Source organism: Oryx dammah, unplaced genomic scaffold (assembly GCF_014754425.2).
Source record: "Oryx dammah isolate SB20612 unplaced genomic scaffold, SCBI_Odam_1.1 HiC_scaffold_27, whole genome shotgun sequence".
Classification (NCBI taxonomy): Eukaryota; Metazoa; Chordata; class Mammalia; order Artiodactyla; family Bovidae; genus Oryx; species Oryx dammah.
Window position 1 is genome coordinate 47,281,629 of NW_024070211.1, and position 20,906 is coordinate 47,302,534.

The window sequence follows — 20,906 nt, forward strand, 5'->3', positions numbered from 1 at the left end:
TTGGAGAAGACTCTTGAGAGTCCCTTGGACTGCAAGGAGATCCAGCCGGTCCATTCTGAAGGAGATCAACCCTGGGATTTCTTTGGAAGGAAAGATGCTAAAGCTGAAACTCCAGTACTTTGGCCACCTCATGCGAAGAGTTGACTCATTGGAAAAGACTCTGATGCTGGGAGGGATTGGGGGCAGGAGGAGAAGGGGATGACCGAGGATGAGATGACTGGATGGCATCATGGATTCGATGAACATGAGTCTGAGTGAACTCTGGGAGTTGGTGATGAACAGGGAGGCCTGGTGTGCTGCGATTCATGGGGTCGCAAAGAGTCGGACACGACTGAGTGACTGAACTGAACTGAACTGATTCTGAAATAATAGTAATAATAAAATTAACGTGGATAAGGAATAATTAAAAAAACACCAAACTCTAGTATAGAATATAAACAAGTGAACCTAATTAAGGGAGAGGGGAGAAGTAACCTAAGTCACTTTTGAACACAGTACTTTGATTATGAATTTGGAATGTGTTAGTTGCTCAGTCATGTCCAATTCTGCAACCCCAGGGACTGGAGCCTGCCAGGCTCCTCTGTGGAAATTCCCAGGCAAGAATACTGGAGTGGATTGCCATTTCCTTCTCCAGGGATCTTCCTGACCCAGGGATCAAACATGGGTCTCTTGCATTGCAGGTAGACACTTTACCATCTGAACCACCAGGGAAGCCCATACTTTGATTCGATGGCAGTCTAAAAACAAAAAGAACTGTAAACAATGCTGAATTCTAGTTTGTATACTTTTTTACAGTGGTATAACTTAGCAATTGTAGAAGTACTTACTGTGAATTCTGGGATTGTGCAACCGATTAAACATTGAGGATGATTGGAACCAGGTTTCTCAGGAAGAGAGCAGGTAGTTTACAAATATATGAACAAGAAATATTTAAATAAAAGTTGTGGTATAAGTTTGGACTTAGGTAACCATATTGGAAGTATCATGATTCATCATACATCCAGTAAGACTCTGTGTGTGTGTGTGTGTGTGTGTGTATAGTACATATTGAGAGAGAGAAAAACAACCATATGCATATGTAGTGTGTGTGTATGGGTGTATCTTGTGGGTGGGGGCAGGGAGTGAGTATATACACACCTTGATGTGTTTCCTAGCTCCGTCCCCTGAGAAGGCCTGTATGTAATGACACATCAGTAGTCATGAACACATTTAAGCACCCAGATCATTGTTTCTAAACAGCATTCCCCACTAGAAGAAACCAGAGCTACTTGAAGAAATAACTATAGGGCTGGGACAGAGAGGTAAAAGAATACTGGATTATGTTATTTTGCCGTAATGTAAGACGCGCTCAGGCAGAAAGTCACAGGAGCCAGCTTGACGGTATTCTTACTGGCCAAATCTGGGATAACTTGAGCTTCAAAATTATATCAGTAGATTATAACTCAATGAAAAAAAAAAAAGAATGGAGAAGTTAGAGCTAATTCTTACATTAGAATACCAATTAGTACATGTAGAAGGTGATTTTTTTTTTTTTAATCACAATTTTTGCACTCAGCAATACTGAGTGGTACATTCTTTGCAGAAACGCATCAGCTGAATCTAATCATGGAGAAGCATCATGTAAATTCCTATTGAAGGACATTCTATAAGATAACCGGCCTGTACTCTTCAAAAAATGTCCACTAGCCTGTACTCTTCAAAAAATGTCCAGATCATAGAAGAACGAGTCTGAGGAGCTGTTCCAAATTAAAAGAGGTGTCAGAGAAGGCAATGGCACCCCTCTCCAGTACTCTTGCCTGGAAAACCCCACGGGTGGAGGAGCCTGGTAGGCTGTAGCCCATGGGGTCGTGAAGAGTCGGACACGACTGAGCACCTTCACTTTCACTTTTCACTTTCATGCATTGGAGAAGGAAATGGCAACCCACTCCAGTGTTCTTGCCTGGAGAATCCCAGGGACGGGGGAGCCTGGTGGGCTGCCGTCTGTGGGATCACACGTGGGATCACAGAGTCGGACACGACTGAAAGGACTTAGCAGCAGGAATTAAATGCAGTGTGGTATCTCAGAAGTAGGGGAAAAATACAGAGACAATTAGCAAAATTTGGATACAAGCTGGATTAGATAAAAGTACTATGGCTGTTAAATATAATTTTGATAATTATTCTGTGGTTATACAAAAGAATGTCTTTGTTCTCAGAAAATATGCTCAAGTTTTAGAGATAAAGGAGCGTGATAGAGACAGTTTGGAAAACTACCCTGAAATAGTTTAGAAAAAATTAAATTACTTTCAATATGTCTCTATACACACTTTGCAAGAGTGAGAGCAGATGGTAAAGTAAGTGGGGCAAAGTGTTAAATTAGCAACTCGTGACTCAGAGTAAATGGTATATGGGAGTTCTTTGTAATGTTCTTGTAACTTTTCCATAAGTTTAGGATGGTTATCAAAATAAAAAGTTTCAAACAATATTTGACTATAAAGTACAAATTTTACTCAGTTGTATTTTTTGTTATATATAACATTCATAAAAATGCTTTAAATAATATTCGGACTTCTCTTGTTTCTGAGCTTATGATAGTAGTGCTATTTGGTTTTGTTTTGTTTTTTCTAATGTTAAAATTTTATTCTAAGTATATTACATAGTTTCCTCTTCCTGTTTTAGTTACAGCATGAATTGTCAGAAGATCTGATTTTGAGCGTCTTGGGATCAATAGTCATTTTTTATTTGTTTTTATCCCTTTATTACCCTTGCTATATTGTTGGTTTTCCCTAATTTTTGTTGATTTTTCCCACACAGAGAAAACCTCTAGTGTTGGAAGGAATTGATTTGGGAGCGTGTACAAGCAAATGGACAGTGGATTACCTCAGCCAAATCGGAGGGAGGAAAGAGGTGAAAATTCATGTTGCTGCAGTTGCCCAGATGGACTTCATTAGTAAAAACTTTGTATATAGGTATTTTCTTCTGAGGTTTACTCTGGGGATACACGTAACTTTTTTTAAACCTGTAAAATATTTTTGCATTATTATACAAAGACCATATGGCATTTTCTCTCTTGGCTTGTTTGATATAATTATAGAATAGCTTACTAATTTTTAAAGAATGGCTTTTAAAAGACAAGAATTCTCAGCTTACATAATTATACAAAGACATTTCCAAAGACTATTTTAAAAATAGAGTGTATACCCAATACCCTCTGGAGTTATGGAAAGAGCAGAGAATTTCTGTAACTAGAGTTAGATTACATCTAAAGCTGGATGTGCAGTATTCATTTAGCGCTTCATTGGTTAGTTGATCTTCCCACATCAGTAATTGTTATCTAGAGTTGTAAATTCTAAACTTTTCCTCCATAATCTGTTTTAATTTTAAATGCCCTATTTTTGGAAGATTTTCTACTTCCAGATTGTTTTTAGTTAAGTATAAGCTCCTGTTTTTGTTTTTGTTTTTTGTTTTTCTGCCCTCTCCAGAAATATAAGACAGGTGGTTGCTATGTTTGGTATAATCTTTTGTCAACTTGGATAAATATGACTTAATTTTCTTTTTTGACAAAATAATCTTAAATATGTTAAATTTCCCTCATGGTTGTCGTTTTATGTTTGGGGGTATCTTAAAAGATAGTTGAAAGCTGTGGTATATCTGAACTTGAGAGCTTTAAGTGCTGTAATCGTATAGTTTCACTATGCTGTTTATTCCCATGAGTTTATTCCCTTGAGTTTCATTAAAAATGTTAAATTTAAAAACAGTTTTCAAATTCTGAGCACGTGTAGTTTCCAGCAAATCCAGTCTATTGAAAACCATGTTCACAAAAGACTGATTTTTTAAAGAAAGGTTGCTCTCACTGTTCCTTCCAGAGTTTAGAGATGAGCTAAACAGAGCTTCCAGTGTCCAGGGTCATACTTTTCTCATTAGAGTTTTCCAAGTTTGTATAGTAGCTTGCCAAACCATTTCTTGGTATTTGATTCTTTGGATATTTGCTGTTACAGTTTTGGTTTTTAATAGGCCATAAACTGAATTTAATTGCTATGAATTTTTCCAAGTGTAAGAACTTTTCATTTTTTATTAAACAAGAAAGTGGAAGAAAGTGCTGGAATGATGAGTGTTTCTCAGCCTGCAGCTAATGATGTTTATTTTCCAGGGAAGCCCAGTGCTGTAACAAATGGGTATTGAAACTTCGTCTTGAATTGCCTTAATGTTATGTCATGTCCTATAAACTTTTCAAAACGTGTTTTTGAAGCATGTATATTATGTAATAGTTCCTATTCCAGCTCCTCTAAGCCTTTCACTAGAGCTGCTGAAGAGTTGCAAGATTATTTGCCTAGAGACAGAAGGAAAACAGATGTAGTCATTTTCGCAGTTATTGGGGAACAGGAAAGAAGGGAGGCCTCTAGGCCACAGAGAGAGGCTGGAAAGTAACAGAACCTACGCACGTATCTCATTATTAACACTTTAGATTAAGGTTTCATTTCTGCTTTTTAAACACTTGAAGATAAATATGTTCCTACTTCTTTCCTCATGGTAGCTCTTACTGTTCTTCCAGAATCCGTATACATAAAAATGAAGAGCCTTGAAAGGATACTGTTGGTATTCTGTCCATAGGTTTTTTTTTCAAGTCTGAGTCTTACATGAGCTTTGCTTTGCTGCTTCTACCTACCACATCCATATCGTCTAACTCCTATCATCCTGCTCTTATTGTTTGTTACACTTTCATCATTCCTGATCTTGGAAAGAAACCTTTCCAAAATGGGGAACAGAACAGTAAGGATTTTTTTTTCTTTTTCTGAATGTTGTTAACTGCTTGCTGCTACGTTACCATTATTGTTAACCCCACCATCTATCATCGAACATTTCTTATATATCAGGTACTGTGCATCCTAGATTATATTACTCATTTAAATGTCTATGAGGTAAATTTTTTTAACTGATAATTATACAGATGAGAAAACGGAAGCTTAAAAATGTTAAATAATTTACTCAAGATTGTAAATATAGCTTGAAATGATGGAACCAAGACTTATTCCCAAATTTGCCTGACTCCACAAAGTCCTAACAGTTCTAATCCTTCTTGGATACTACTTCACTTGCTGGTCTGTGTGTCAGTCCAGACAAGTGGAGCATTGTATAGCAGGTGCTTTTCTTACTGAAACATGCATAGGATAGATGAGACCGTAAGGCCAAAGAATTTCCCAATTGATATGCCTGCTTCCCCCTTCTCTCAGCTTGGATGGTACTACTAAAGGAGAAGGTTGCTGAGGCCACCCAAGTTCTGCTTTGGACTGAACTACTCTACCTGGCCTGTTCTTGTAAAGGTCTTAGGTTCCCTCTAAGACCTTAGCAACTGCACCAGTTACAGAGGTAGCTCTGGACTGCAGAGGCTTCTGTATTATTTCCAAACTCTTCAAAAGATACTTTGGTAGAAATAAAGGGTGTACAGTGAGATCAGAGATGGAAAACATTGAACAAATAAATTTGTTGATATTATTAGCCAGAAACTATAGAAGTAGATTGGTCTGAGTAGATGACAGCCGCCTTTCTTCTCTCCTGCAATGTCCACTATACATAATTATCAGTAGTGTCCTCAAATTCAGATTGACACCTGCTAGTCCAGAATCTGGCATCAGATTATCTTGGCTTTGCAAAGGGGTACAAGGCAGGAAACAGCATCCTAGCAGGATAGTATCAGTAGAGTCCTTATACCAATTCAGAAGCCATTTTTGGCTCACTAAGTGATAACTTCCTTGTAAGGGAACAAGACTAGAAGTAGATACAGAGATACCCTAGTTTAGTTAAGCTACATAGTCCACAGAAACCTGTAGCATAAGATGACTATGACCTTAGTTTCTCAGTTCCTCCAAGGGATATGCTCAGTTACTGAGTTATACTGCGCACAGGGAAGCCACGTCCTCTGCTTCCCAACAATTAAGAGTTCAGTTACCATCCTTCCAGTCCAGACATAATAATTGTTTTTTTTTTCCTGAGATTTGCTTCCTTTGTGGCTCATCTCGTAAAGAATCTGCCTGCAATGTGGGAGACATGGGTTCAGTCCCTGGGTTGGGGAGACCCCTGGAGAAGGAAAAGGCTACCCACTCTAGTAGTATTCTGGCCTGGAGAATTCCGTGGGCTATATAGTCCATGGGGTCACAAAAAGTTGGACACGATGGAGCAACTTTTACTTTCACTTTCACTTTGCCGAGATGCGTGGCATGTGGAATCTTAAGTTCCCTGACCAAGGATCAAACCTGTGCCCCATGCAAAGGGGTACAAGGCAGGAAACAGCATCCTAGCAGGAGACCTCCAGGGGATTCCCAGAGGGTCTTTTTCTTTTCAGTAAACTGTGTTATCTGTTCTAATAGCTGATATTCCACATTTATGTTAACCCACTATGTTTTTTGGAAAGCATTGCATGGTCATCTTCTTACAAGGAAATCTTACCTCCCTGTTATAGAGTTCCAAGTGGAAAGATATTTGTTAGTAAGAGTGAAAGATTACAACTCCTAATCAGAGGTGTGGAGGCTAGAGTGTAGTGACCCAGATGCCTTTGATGATGTCATTGTCTGTGTTTGATGTTTCTGATAAGGTAGATGCCTTTGATGATGTCATTGTCTGTGTTTGATGTTTCTGATAAGGTATCATCTTCAGGTAGTGGGCAATACTTTTGATTCTAGAAGATTGAACAGAGAGGATATGACTCAGAGAAGGTAACCCTCAGACTCAAAAGAGTGAGGTAAAGGAAACAAATTTTTCTTCTACAGTTTTCAGTCCTGTTTACCAGGATGGAAGGAGATGGGCCTTTGGGCAGAAATATTTAAGAATAAAATTTGATCATTTCACTGGAATTCTTGAGCTATTACTCAGAAGCCTGAAATGATAGAATGTGGTATAGAAGGGTGAGAGCAGTTTTGTTTGGTCCTGCTGGAAGGCAGGCAGGTTGGTGAGAAGGGGAGGGGCTTTGTCTTCATGGGACCGTTTGCTTGTTATCTCTTCTGCAGTAGCACTAGTAGTTTGCCTCATTCATCCGGAGACTTGTTTTGCCATGCAACTTGAAAGTTAGTAGCAGTAAAAGCTTGCAAGTTTGTATATTTCCATATATACCATAAAACCAGAAACATTTTTCTGACTACAACTTGGAATAGGAGTATATTGACATATGAGAAGGATCCATCTGTACTGTGGATCTAAAAATCTTTAATTTTTGAAAGCAAAATTTCAGACAACCTAAGTCAAATAAGCTCAACTCTAAATGAAGTTTGAAAACTTAGAATTCCACATAATAGGTTATAATAAAAATTATGGATACTGTGTTATAAAACAGAAGATTATATCAAACTCTAGCAAGCAGTGTGTGTGTGTGTGTGTGTGTGTGTGTGTGTAGTGGTTAGAGTATTACTAGTTTATTTTTACTAAGTCCAAGGATTCTTTTGTGTTTATTTCAGAACTTTACCTTTTGACAAGTTGGTACAAAGGGCAGCTGAAGAAAAGCATACGGAATTCTTTATTTCAGAGGTAATTGTTTTTCACACATTTTCTTAAGAAAACATTATAATCACGAAATTATTTTCTTATAAAAGAATGTTAGATATATGAGAACTATAGCTTTCCGTATATCCTAGCTGTGCTATTTATTAGATCTCAAACCTTGTCCTCATTACCTTTCTGTGCTTCAGTATTCTCATCTGTAAAATAGGAACAGTAATAGTACTTATTTCATAAGTTTTATGTGACAGTTAACGCAATAAAATCTGCACTCAGCACAGTGTTTGATAGGTAGGAATCACTCACTAAATGTTAGTTATTAATACTACGTCCTCTGAAAATGCTTTGGTCTGATAGGCCAAGTTCAGATGCTAAAAAGGAGAACTTTGTTTTCATATCTATAAGACTATTTCTGTATTTTTTATTGTTATTAATGTGATTTGTGTTGTATATATTTGCTGTAACATTTGTTCAGGATTATATGCAGAAGAATTCTTATTTACATAATAATCCAGCTTAAAATAATGCAAAGTAGAATTTAAATATCTTGAGACATTGAGGCTTTTATAAATACATTTTTAAAAAAGTTTACTGTGTTATCTCAAAAGCACATTTGAAAAATAAACTGCTTTTTAAGCTTTGAAGAAAGCTGTTGTCTGCATCTGAGCCAGCTGGGCTGATGGTCAGTTTGGTGGTGAAAGGTATTGCATTTTCTCTGTTCTTTCATCACGTGATGTTTTATCCCTACAAATCCCAGATGTCTGATTCTAATTGTATGACTAGAATATATACAAAACTGATTCCATTAGCTATATCTGAAAAACGTGTTTTAGCTTTACACTCATGCTTTAACATGTATGTTCAGCTGCACTTTGGTACTTTCCTGTCCAAGGGTAATGCGTGGCACAGATTTAAATAGCCATGAAATGTCAAGTGAAATAAAGGAAATAGGGGTAAAGTAATGGTCGTAAAGTCTAAAAGTTAGGGTGATGTGTAAGATGAATTGGACTGTCAGTTCTGTTCTCTGGGAAACACATGCTGCCGTGAAATTAGGACTACAAAAGACATTGGGGAAAATACCTGTGAAAGAAAGGGAGAAGATTTGGATAGAGGGTGCCGTCAGGCAGTGATCCAGAGCTGACCAACTCTGCCAGCTCCATGTGGAACTCCTGAGCAAAGACTACTTCCTAGAGGAATCCTGTCCAGGGTGGCAGTGTCTAGGCCTTTTACCATCTTGCTTAGTCATTGGTTGAAGCTACCGAGCATGACCTTCAGTTCAAAGGGTGAGGTGGACCTGAAGGAGTTAACAGCTGGCAGCTGTAAGTTTATCACACACCTTGCAATTAATGAATCTTTTCTTGAAGAGGGTTCTGTGGTGCATCTCTGTATCTGCCACATAAATTTATATTTTATATCCTGAAACATTAGAACTGGTGGAAAACTTAGAATTTTGAAGAACAGACTTTGAAACGAGTTTGAAAGTGAAAGTGTTAGTCGCTTAGTCTTGTCCCACTCTTTGCAACCCCATGGACTTAGCCTCTGTCCATGGAATTCTCCAAGCAAGAATCCTGGAGTGGGTTGCCATTCCCTTCTTCAGAGGATCTTCCCAACCCAGGGATCGAACCTGGATCTCTCAAACTGCAGGCAGATTCTTTGCCGTCTGAACCACCAGGCAAGCCCTAAACCTGTTTAGCTAGTAATAAATTTATGAAACTTACCTGATATGGTACTAGTTAAAAATTTAAAATCAGTAAATCTGGTATTTAAGTAAAATCTATGAACATAGATGTATAATATATTGTTATGATAAATGAGATATATTTTGAAGTTTGTGCTATAATGGTCAATGTAAGTATAAAAGAGGCAGAATTCTTGTGTTGGGTTGCCCCTGAGTTTGACCTGATGTGGCTCAGTTTACTAATTACAGAGAATACAGGCAGTGTATACTCCGTAATTCAAATAGTTCCATATTAGAACTACTTAATGAAGTTAAAATTGACAGTTTTTTAAAGCATCAACTAAGTTTATTACTATAAGATGACATAGTTCTAATTCATACCTGAGCTGACTCTTGATTTGGGTTGAGAATTATGATTAGAGATAAGCTTAGCTTTATAAAATACAGTGTTACAGATTTTTTTAAAAAATTAGTTTTAAAAGTATAAAATATATTATCTTCTATATTTGCATTATATTCACGAAGTTTGTTGTTGGCCCTCAATGATACTCTGAGATCATGTGTGTTATAAAAATGGGATTTCTTTAATGTCTTAAGATGCTAATTAAGATTGTGAATAATTTAAAGTCTAAATTAAGCTTTGTGGCTTTAGATGTGATATGCATGTGTTGCCTTTATAAAGAATTTATTTTACCTGATGTTTTGTGGACCCTGTCATTACAAGCACATATAGAGACGTTTCTTCATACGGCCACCAGAGAGCATTAGTAGAAAGGGAAGAAAGTGGAACTTTTTTTGAAAATGGCTTAATTGAGTTAGATTTTCAAATTTATTTCCTTTTGTCTTTACTTTCTAATATTTTAAAGTGAATACTGATGTTATTTTTCTTTGGCATGTTTAAGGATGAGAAGTACTACCTCCGATCACTTGGAGAAGACCCTAGAAAGGTAAGAATTCTGAAATGTAAAAAGTTCTCTAATCTTTCCACAATTAAGGAATCTATTCTACTTATTCGGCAGATGGCCATTAAGCTAATAAAATATAATCTAAAATGATATAAAAAACCTGGATAATTCATATATATGTATTCAGAGTCAAATTAATATGGACACAGTTAAGGAGCAGTCCCTAAAATGATCAAGTCAGATTCTATCTTTTCTCTTTATGGCATGTTATTTCTTTACCTTCTTTTAGTCTTCTCTCTTAGCAGAAGCCACAGGTTTTACATAGTTGATAACATTCAAGTTAATGACTCTTACATTTAAGTAGGTGGCAATTGTATGATTCTTGCTTAGAGTAAGATGAACTTTCCTATTAATGTTAACCATATAAAGGTTAACAATAGTGATATCGTTGAATGTCTTAGTACACAGTCTGTCATTCCTTCACTTAAAAGATCATGTGTTGGCTATGGTCACATCCTAGTATTTTAAAACAGTGAGCAGAATTTTGCACCATTCTTCCATGATTTCATGGGCTCTGATGGCAGGCTTAGATAAAATAAGTGTTACTCCAATACTGTGGAATAAAATTCTCATTGTATTTCTCTCAATGCAGGATGTTGCAGATATCAGAAAGCAGTTTCCTTTATTGGAAGGAGATATTAAGTTTCCAAAATTCTTCAAAGAAGAGCAGTTCTTTTCCAGTGTTTTTCGAATCAGCTCACCAGGGTTACAACTGTGGACACACTATGATGTATGCTACATAAAATGAGAAATCTAAAACTACAGTAGCCTTTAGAATTTATAGACTGAACATTCACAGTGTTAACTTTTGGGAGGCTACCCTGAAGATCTCTGACATGTAATTTACTGAAACATGAGGTTTAAAAACAGGTGCTTTGCCAGGCAATGGTATGGGAGTAAATTAGTTAATGCTAGAGCCTAGTTAGTTTCTTAAATTTGCATTTCTCTGTGGTCTTGTTCTTGATTCATCATTATAAATATATATACTGAGTTTTTTCAAGTGTTTTTTGTTTTTTTAACATGTGGAAAATGGACACCAGATGAGGGGGGAAACTGAAAGTGGAAAAAATGTTGAAATTATACATGTGATTAGATGGAATCGTTATTTGGGAGAAAGGCAGAAGTTAGTTTGTGGAGAGCCGTTTCCAACTGTAAAAATTTGGAGATGCCTGGAGGTCTTAGGGTATATTCCCTTGAGAATGTCAAGTGTCTACTGTATTTATTGAGCAGTGAGATGCGCAGATATTGATCTTGACTGTTTATTCTATGGTGTTACAATTTTATTTGCTTAAACATGTACATGAGCTTCCTAGGTGTCGCAGCAGTAAATAATCCACCTGCTAATGCAGGAGACACAAATGATGTGCACTCAACCCTTGGAAGGATCTCCTGGAGTAGGAGATGGCAACCCACTCCAGTATTCTTGGCTGGAAAATTCCATATACAGCGGAGCCTGGTGGGCTACAGTCCATGGGGTCACAGAGTGGGACACAACTGAGCATGCACACACACGTGCAAACACATGCAAATAAATAGCTAAAAACATTAAAAGTCTAGGTTTGTGTTTAGTTTGGTGTTGGGTAGAGAAATTTAGAAAATTTAAAGCAATATCTTGTGTGTACATTAGTTGCACAGTTGTGTCTGACTCTGCGACCCCTTGATAGGTTTCCAAAGATAAAAGAATATTTTGAAAAGTTCTAAATATAAAACTTTATAATAAAGTTTTAGAAGTATATTTTATAGTGTTTTATAGCTGAGGACCTCTTGGGAGGATTTTGATATAGTATAATTAAATGAGATAGATATAAGATCTTAACATTTTTTAAGGTTTTCAGTTCAGTTCAGTTGCTCAGTCGTGTCTGACTCTCTGCGACCCCATGAATCACAGCATGCCAGGCCTCCCTGTTCATCACCATCTCCCGGAGTTCACTCAGACTCATGTCCATCGAGTCAGTGATGCCATCCAACCATCTCATCCTTTATTGTCCCCTTCTCCTCCTGCCCCCAATCCCTCCCAGCATCAGAGTCTTTTCCAATGAGTCAACTCTTCACATGAGGTGGCCAAAGTACTGGAGTTTCAGCTTTAGTATCATTCCTTCCAAAGAAATCCCAGGGTTGATCTCCTTCAGAATGGACTGGTTGGATCTCCTTGCAGTCCAAGGGACTCTCAAGAGTCTTCTCCAACACGACAGTTTAAGGTTTTAGTTACATGACTAGTATAGTGAGAAAATGATAACTCATACTTTTAACTGTATTCATAAATTTTGTGTAGTATCCATTTTATCTTAAATATTATGAAGTTTTTCTTAAAAATAAGTCAAAGGAATGCTAGTTACATAGTTAAAGCTTATATAAGTCATTGTAGAGGGAGAAATGCTTAGGTTGAAGTGATATGTAAAGAATCATGAATATGTCTTGCTTAGTATATATTTTAATTCCTTAGCTGAGAATTAATGTAGCTCTGCCTTTTTTTTCCTTTTTCTATTTTTGGCTGCACTGTAAGGCATTTGGGATCTTTGTTCCCCAACCAGGGATTGAACCTGCACCCCCTACATTGGAAACATGTAGTCTTGATAACTGGATTGCCAGGGAAGTCCTTGTAGCTCTGCTTTTAGGATTTTTCAAAATTTGCACTAATGCAGGGTACCCTTACAAACATGATAAAAGTCAACATTGCTCCACTATTACTAAGTTCATCAAAATTATTTGCTAAGTTATGGTCCTCTCGAAATAATTTGGAAATTCAATATATTTTCCTGTAACCAAATTCTGGTTGGCTGTCTGGTAAGAGTCTGTCAGTGGTTGCAGCACTACCTTGTGTTTCCTCAGCACCTGGTTTTTCTAAGTGCTTTCATCCTGTCCTCTAACGTTAGCCTTACAGTGTTCCTTGATAGATAAGTAAAACACTTACCAACGTGCATGTGTGTGTGCTAAGTCACTTCAGTTGGGTCCAACTTTTTGCGACCCTATGGACTGTAGCCCTCCAGGCTCCTCTGGCTATGGGATTCTCCAGACAAGAATACTGAAGTGGGCTTCATGCCCTCCTCCAAGGATCTTCCAGACCCGTGGATAGAACCAGCATTTCTTAACATGTCCTGTTCTGGCAGGCAGGTTCTTTACCACTGGTACCATCTGGGAAACCCATACTTACCAAACTGAAAGTAAAGTCACTCAGCTGTGTCTGTTTGTGACCCCATGGACTGTAGCCTACCAGCCTCCTCTGTCCATGGGATTTTTCAGGCACGAATACTGGAGTGGGTTGCCATTTCCTTCTCCCAGGGATTGAACCCAGGTCTCCCACATTGTAGGCAGATGCTTTACCATCTGAGCCACCAGGGGAGTTGGTCATACTTACCAAAGGGAGCCTCAAATAGATGACACTGCACTTGCTGTCATCATGATGAAGCAAAGGCAAATAGTGTTCTGAGCAGATTTTCTAATGGCCTGCCAATCCTTCCCATTTTAAGGCAGTGTTGGAGAAATAATGACGCAGTTGTGTAATACATCTGTTTTCACTGTTAAATTAGAATATTACTATAAGTTTTAGGTAATCTGAGTCAGGCTTTATTAAAAGACAGGATTTATGGTTAACTGTTTGGAATACCATTATTGATTCTGTATATTAGAATTTTATGCTTTTTCAGAAGTTCTTATTTGCCTTCAGGTAATGGATAACTTCTTAATACAAGTGACAGGAAAAAAGCGTGTTGTTCTGTTCAGTCCTCGAGATGCCCAGTATTTATATTTATCAGGTACTATTTTTTTTTTAAAGAATGAATTTCTCAAGTTTTTTTTTTTAATGTCTTCATTCTCATAGAAAAACTCTGTAGGGCTTCTTCCTAATTATGATTTTTGTGTTGTATTTGTGTTCTGTATTGTGTTCTTCATTGTGTATGTGTATACATGAGATGATAGGTTATATGAAGAATGAAATTTTTAGATTATCTTGATTATATTACATGAATGTCAATGTTTATAAATAAAGGATAGGTCACTGAAAATTGTCTTCAGGAGAAGAGTAATTGTTCTCACGGTGTGATACGATCAAGTAGTTGTTAAGAAAAAAATAAAATTTCAAATTTATATTTGTGATCATTAAAAAAAAATGCTAACTATTCAATCTATATCATCCTGTTTTGGAACTTTTCAGGTTCTAAATCAGAAGTACTGAACATAGATAACCCAGACTTAGCTAAATATCCACTGTTTTCCAAGGCTAGAAGGTATGAATGTTCCCTGAAAGCTGGAGATGTGTTATTCATTCCTGGTAAGATTTCTAGACTTCAATAATTTGCTTTTTATAATATTTATACTCACCTGACCATTATGCGATTTTTTTTTTAATACAAAAGTTTGTTAACTGTATCCTATCCTATACGACTTTTTATATACAAATGTATGTGTTTAAAGTATACTAAGACAGATTCTTACAGTATTAAGTCTTATTTTTTAAAGATAACCTATAAATATATTATTATACTCTTAAGTTCTCTTATTAAAGGATACTGAGCAAGATACTTTATATCTGCAAAAAATTATACCTCATGGTACTTTTAAAATCATTTTGTTTCTAAAATGTTTATGTGTTTTAGAACTGTCACTTAAGTAATTATGTTTCAAAGCCAAAAATAATATTATAAATATCAAATGTTATAATGCAATACCTATGATATACACTATTGTGCATTATTTTTCTACAGTCTGAATTAGTGTCACTTAATTTTTTTGAACAGTATATAGGCATTAGTTATTAGTAACTAGTGTTACAGTTAACATCTGTAATTATGCAAAACTGAATACCTGAAAATTATAAAAATCATAATATTAAGGGGTGTATTAACAAATTGGCTTATAGTTTTACCTTTCATATATGTTAATATGTTTATAATAATACCTCTTGAGTGATAAAATTAAGTTAAAAGTATTAATAATAATATGATCTTATTTGAGACTAGGTTATAAATTCCTTGAGGACAGGGAACCGTAGTTTGTTAATCTTTGTGTTGTCCTGTTTAGTTAACTTTACATAATTTTGTATAAAAGTTTAATACCTTGACTTCTCAATCTTCATTGAAAACAGTCACAGCACACTGTTTTAAATCCATTGCTATTACTTAAATTTGGGGGTTTTATATCAAAAGCATGATTAAGGGTGATGCAGTTCTGCCTTATTCTGTATACAACTTTAAAGGAGAAAAAAATACTGAACATTTGGAGATATTTTGAAATAGGAGCAGAAGTCCCATCTTTGGATTTAAATTTAACAGAATGGTTAGCTTTTTTCCCTGTTAACACTGAATAAGGAAAACAAGGTTCTGAAAGAAAGAGTAGTTAAGATTAAAACCATGATTGGAACCTAGTTTTGTAAATCAAAATATTTTAAGCTTTTGTTTTTTCTAGAGCACTCTTAGAATGAGTTTATTACTAAAATTTAGCATCTTATAAATCTTCCTTTCTGTCACAAGATTAAACACTTTCTGGATGTGACTAGAATTTCATCTTTGTGTAGTGTTGGTTTAATATTTCTTTAGCACCTATGCTTTGAAAATATTTATTCTCAATTGAAAACAAAGTAAACTTTCTAGTGGAAGTAAAATATTAATTAGCTATACGAAGTTTAGTTATCTTTTCCACAACCAAAATGTTTGCTTTACTTTTATATATATATATTATAAAGGAGTATTAACATAGGATGATTGTAACTGCATTAGAAATATAAAACTGGGGAGGCTACAATGAATGCAGATTTTAAGCAAGTTAGAGAACCAAATGCAGCTTAAACAGGAAGTCTTTGAGAACAAAAGTACTGTACTGAGTCAGAAAAGGTCAAAGATACTCCTCAAATAATTGAAATGTTCTGTGTATAAAAAATGAACACTTTTGATGTGGTGTGTGACTCAGGAAGTGTAAACAAGTTACAAAAAACACAGCCCCAAATTACAGAACTAAAAAACAAATAGAACTTTATAAAAAGCAAATAGAACTTTATAAAAAACAAATAGAACTTTATTGTGTCTTTCAAGTTAAAAGGAAAAATTGCTACTTTCAGAAGTTTTAAACGTAGGGTTGTGCTATTGACACTTTAAATTGGTTGGCAATTCATAAAAGTTAAAATGATTCTGTTAAAAGCTAGGAGTGTGCTAACGAAGGGATCTAGTTATAAGATTTATTTCTTGAATTGGCTATATGCAATTTGTGATATTTCACTGACATTTTGTTTTTTTTTTAACTGTAGCTTTTATTTTTAACTTTTTTTTTTAAATACTTCTTCAGCTTTATGGTTCCATAATGTAATTTCTGAAGAGTTTGGAGTGGGAGTGAATGTCTTTTGGAAGCACCTTCCATCTGAATGCTATGATAAAACGGATACCTATGGAAACAAAGATCTGATGGCAGCATCAAGAGCTGTACAAATTTTGGACAGAGCCTTAAAAACACTGGCTGAATTACCAGAGGAATACAGGGACTTCTACGCACGGCGAATGGTCTTGCACATTCAAGACAAAGCCTATAGCAAGAACTTTGAATGAATAATGAAATGAATGCAGTGAGCATAAACTTTCAAATACAGTTCAGCCCAAATATTGGAAAAGTGTAACAAGATGTAAATTAGTTTTTTAAAGAGTTAATCTTTGTTCAATAGGAAAGATAAATCAATCTCGGATTTACAGATTTAGTATGAAGGCATGTTTGTGTGGTTTCTACTTAATACAGATTGTCAGGGCTTCCCTGCTGGCTCACATGGTAAGAGTCTCCCTGCAATCCAAAAGACCTGGGTTTGATTCTTGGGTTGGAAAGATCCCCTGGAGGAGGGCATGGCAACCCACTCCAGTATTCTTGCCTGGAGAACCTCCATTGATAGAGGAGCCTAGTGGGCTACAGTCCATGGGGTCACAAAGAGTTAGACACGACTGAGTGTCTAAGCACAGCACACATGTTTGAAAAGGTGCTGCAGTAGGATAACCCTTTAGCTTTCAGATGCAAATAACTAAAAAATCCAACTTAAAATGACCTAAACAATTAGAAAATCTATTGAATCATTATACATGAAGTTAGCTGATAAAAGGGGCTTCATTATTTCTATTCCAGTGATTCCGTAGGAAGGTCACCAAGAACCTCTGGGCTTTCTTTCTCCCTGCTGTTTTCAACTGCAGCCTTGGCATCATCTAGTGCTGGCTACCCTCGTGGTCACGGGATGTTTGCCAGTAGCAGTTGGGACTATGTGCATCTTCATTTACATGCAGTGCAGGAATCGGGGAGGTTTTCAGGGGCCCTCTCTTAACATGCAAAAGCTTTCCCAGAATTTGCCACCAGATGCTTGGGTCTCATTGATCTAAAGTGGCTTAGACCTGTCCACCCACAGGCCAGTCACTGGTAAAGGATATGGAATAACTCTTAGGTCAGTTGGGTCTACTGTAGCAGGATTTTGGGAGTTTGGCATAGGTATCTAAAAGATTTGTGGGTTTGTTTTTTTTTTTAATGCATAATTAGGATTGAGAACACCTGAATTACATAATAGTAATTTGGACTTAGTTTTGTGATTTGTCCAAAGCAACTGTTTAATCTGATTGTGGTCCTGATCATGGTTTTCTTGGTATCCAGTAAAAGTCATGCCTGCCCTTTTTTTCAGTTTTTGAATACTCAGATCTGTTTTAATTTATACTTATGGCTAAACTTTTACCTAATTCAAATTTTCCCCATGAGATGTTTTCTGCCTATCCCCTTTTCAAAGAAAAAGTTTCTTTAAAAAAAAAATGAAAAAGAACGAATACATGAGCGATCTCAATAATGTTGTCATCACTGAAGACAATGAGTGTTTGTAAGTGGTCTATGGCATTCTTTGTTTTGCACCTAGTAATTATATTGCAATGTCATTGAAGAGAGACCAGATCTATTTACTGAACACAAATGTGCTCATATAAAGCAATCTTATTACACTGATTTAGTGCATTTCAAGTATGGAGAAAATTGTCTCTAATAAAAATTATATATTCACTCATACCCTGTATTTGGAATGGATTAATTTCAGGTTTAAAAAGTGAAAGTGTTAGTCACTCAGTTGTGTCTGACTCTATGATGGGCTATCTAGGCTGTCAGGTTCCTCTGTCCGAGGAGTTCTCCAGGCAAGAATACTAGAGTGGGTAGCCATTCCCTTTTTCAGGGAATCTTCCAGACCCAGGGAATGAACCCAGGTCTCCTGCATTGGAAGCCGATTCTTTACTGTCTGAGCCATCACGGAAGCCTATAAACAGTAAATTATGGCAAATAAGGAAGGAAAAGGATAAAGAAAATTATTCTAAACTTCCTAGGTATCTTTGGGAAGAAAGATGGAAGTTACTCAGGTCAACAGAGCTAGTCTGTCAGAAAAGAAATTGTTTTATAGCTAATTACTAGATTTTGATCTTTGGTTATTTCTTAGGATAAGCAAAGAACTCTTTTCCCTGGGGAAGAAAAAAAAAAACTGATTTATTTTGAACAGTATTTATGTCCACTCTTTAATAACCATCCCCTCCTTTTTTGTTAGCCAATAAGAGAATCAGAACAAAATACCTATGTCCAGAATCATGTGGAAAACGAAATGTGAGATTACAATTTGCCTAATGAATATTTTTTTTAATTCACTTTACTTGGAAAGTAAACTGGATGACCTTAGGCAAATTATATAATCCTTTAAGAAGCTTTCCTCATCTTTAAAGTAAAACTTGAACTTTATAGGGTTGCTACAAAAATAAAGGGGATAGATAGTTCAAGGGCAGGCACATAGTTGATGGCTGTTGCTGGCTCCCATTTAATTATATTCCTTTGCTGAGAGATTTGAGGTGGTTCCTATTGCAACATTAAGTTGTAATATCTAGAGATGAATCCTTTAGGATGCTTTAAAATTATTTTCCTGGTCATAATTTTTAACGTCTTTTATTTTAAATGCAAAGTATTTTAATCTGTTTTGCCTACCTGGTTGAGACCAAATGAGATGTTTTTAATATGTAAACTATTACACAGTATGTCACAACTTCTCAGGAATTCCAAATCTCAGAATTTTGTTGCTGAAAGGGATCTTAGAAAGCATCCAGCTGATGCAGACTGCATAAATCATTTTCTGGCTCACACAGCTGGGTGATAGAAACTGAAATTACAGTTGTGGCGACCAGATTAGTAATTCTCCATTCTCTCTCCCTTAGGTGCAGCTCATCTCAAATATTTAGGAATACATTTTAGAGTTCTTTGGTTACAGTTCAAGGGGCACATAGGAATGTTTTCCCCTGCTAGCAAAACTTCTCACTGCATTGCTTGCTACATAGGCAAGGAAAACAAAAGAAAGACCAAGTGAAATACTATGCAGTCAAAGAATGACACAGGTATATGTATGTACTGGCAAGGTATTTTCCCAAAGTAATTAAATGAGAAAAAAAGTTTGAAACGATGGGTACAGTATGATACCGTTTGTATAAAAGAAATGTATGCTGTAAGTAAACATTGTGTGTGTTTAGTTGCTAAATCAAGTCCAACTTGTTTTCAACCCCATGGACTGTAACAGCCAGCCTCCTCTGTTCATGGGATTTCCCAGGCAAGAATACTGGAGTTGGGTTGCTATTTCCTCCGGGGCGAGGGTGGGCCGGGGGCGCGGGGATGGAACCTGTTTCCTGCATTAGCAGACAGGTTCTTTACCGCTGAGCCACCTGGGAAGCGCCAAGTCTGCAAGGATACACAGGAAACCAGTGATCACCTCTGAGGTTATACAAGTAGATGGGTAGACTGGAATTTGCAGTTATTATCAGAAAAAAATTTTTTTTTGCCCTGGTATATATTACTATTTCAAAATAAAATTTAAAAATACCCCAGGTGAAGACTGTAATTATTATCTTTTCACAAACAATAGTATTTGTCTTGGCACATAATTACATTTGAATTCTAATTATTCAGTAACTTCAAACTTATCACTGATGAAATATCGGAACAAGGGAAACTACAGGTCAACATGGCTTTTTCCCTATCTTTCCTTCCTTCTGAACCACAGCTATGTGAACATTTGAAAAGAACCCTAGTAATGCGGCTTTCCTCACCCATCTAAATTTATCAACAGACATCAAGGTTGAATCTATCTACAAGCTGACCACCCCCCAAAATGAAGGGAGCAGGGATGCATGTCTAGATGGAGTTGCAACTGTGCTGTTCTGACTCCTGCCCCCTGTGCTGAAAAAGGTAGTCAGGAGGAACTTATATTCTATTTTTTCAAGTTCCATTAAATGGAATACTAAAATGGCCATCCTAAGTGACTCTGGCTGTCTCTACCACTAAGAGATCCTTAGCCTCCATGCTTTTATAAAGAGTAACCTGGATTCAGAGGTCTTATCCTCTAAAGCAGGTTTCTCTTAAAAGCCTTTAAATGAAGTGTAACAGAATAATAGCTCTTTTAAGAATAGTATCTTTTGTTTGTATAATAATCTTAATATATATTTCCACACTCACATGCTGGGACTGTTTTGTCTACACTGTATCCTGTGCCTAAACCTTCTTTACCCTTGATGGGGCTTAGATATTGCACGAATGAAATGAAAACAGATCACACCATATCTTAACCAGGTCCTTCAATGACAGCTAAAGAAATACAGATACCTGGGGTGATTAGCTCAGGAAGGGAAGTACTTATTTTTGAGAGATTCTGTTCTCTGGGAAATCCAACAGAAGGAAATAATGCTAATTTTTGAAGAGTAATTTAAAGATATATTTATATAGGAAAGGTTTCAAAGTTGCTTGTATGAAAAGTCAGGGACATTAATGGAAACATAAACAAATCCAAA

At 36.4% G+C, this 20,906-nt stretch overlaps 1 protein-coding gene across 1 annotated transcript; it reads left to right on the forward strand.

The window, feature by feature from the left end:
* Positions 1–2,778: 2,778 nt before the first annotated feature.
* On the forward strand, positions 2,779–19,437 carry TYW5 (tRNA-yW synthesizing protein 5; the record flags this gene model as incomplete). The annotated part of the gene is made up of 7 exons (XM_040227922.1): positions 2,779–2,948; positions 7,425–7,494; positions 10,045–10,089; positions 10,700–10,837; positions 13,772–13,859; positions 14,258–14,374; positions 16,381–19,437. Coding segments are annotated over 7 exons (885 nt in total), but the record flags the coding sequence as incomplete, so codon positions are not given.
* Between the last annotated feature and the right edge of the window lie 1,469 nt (positions 19,438–20,906).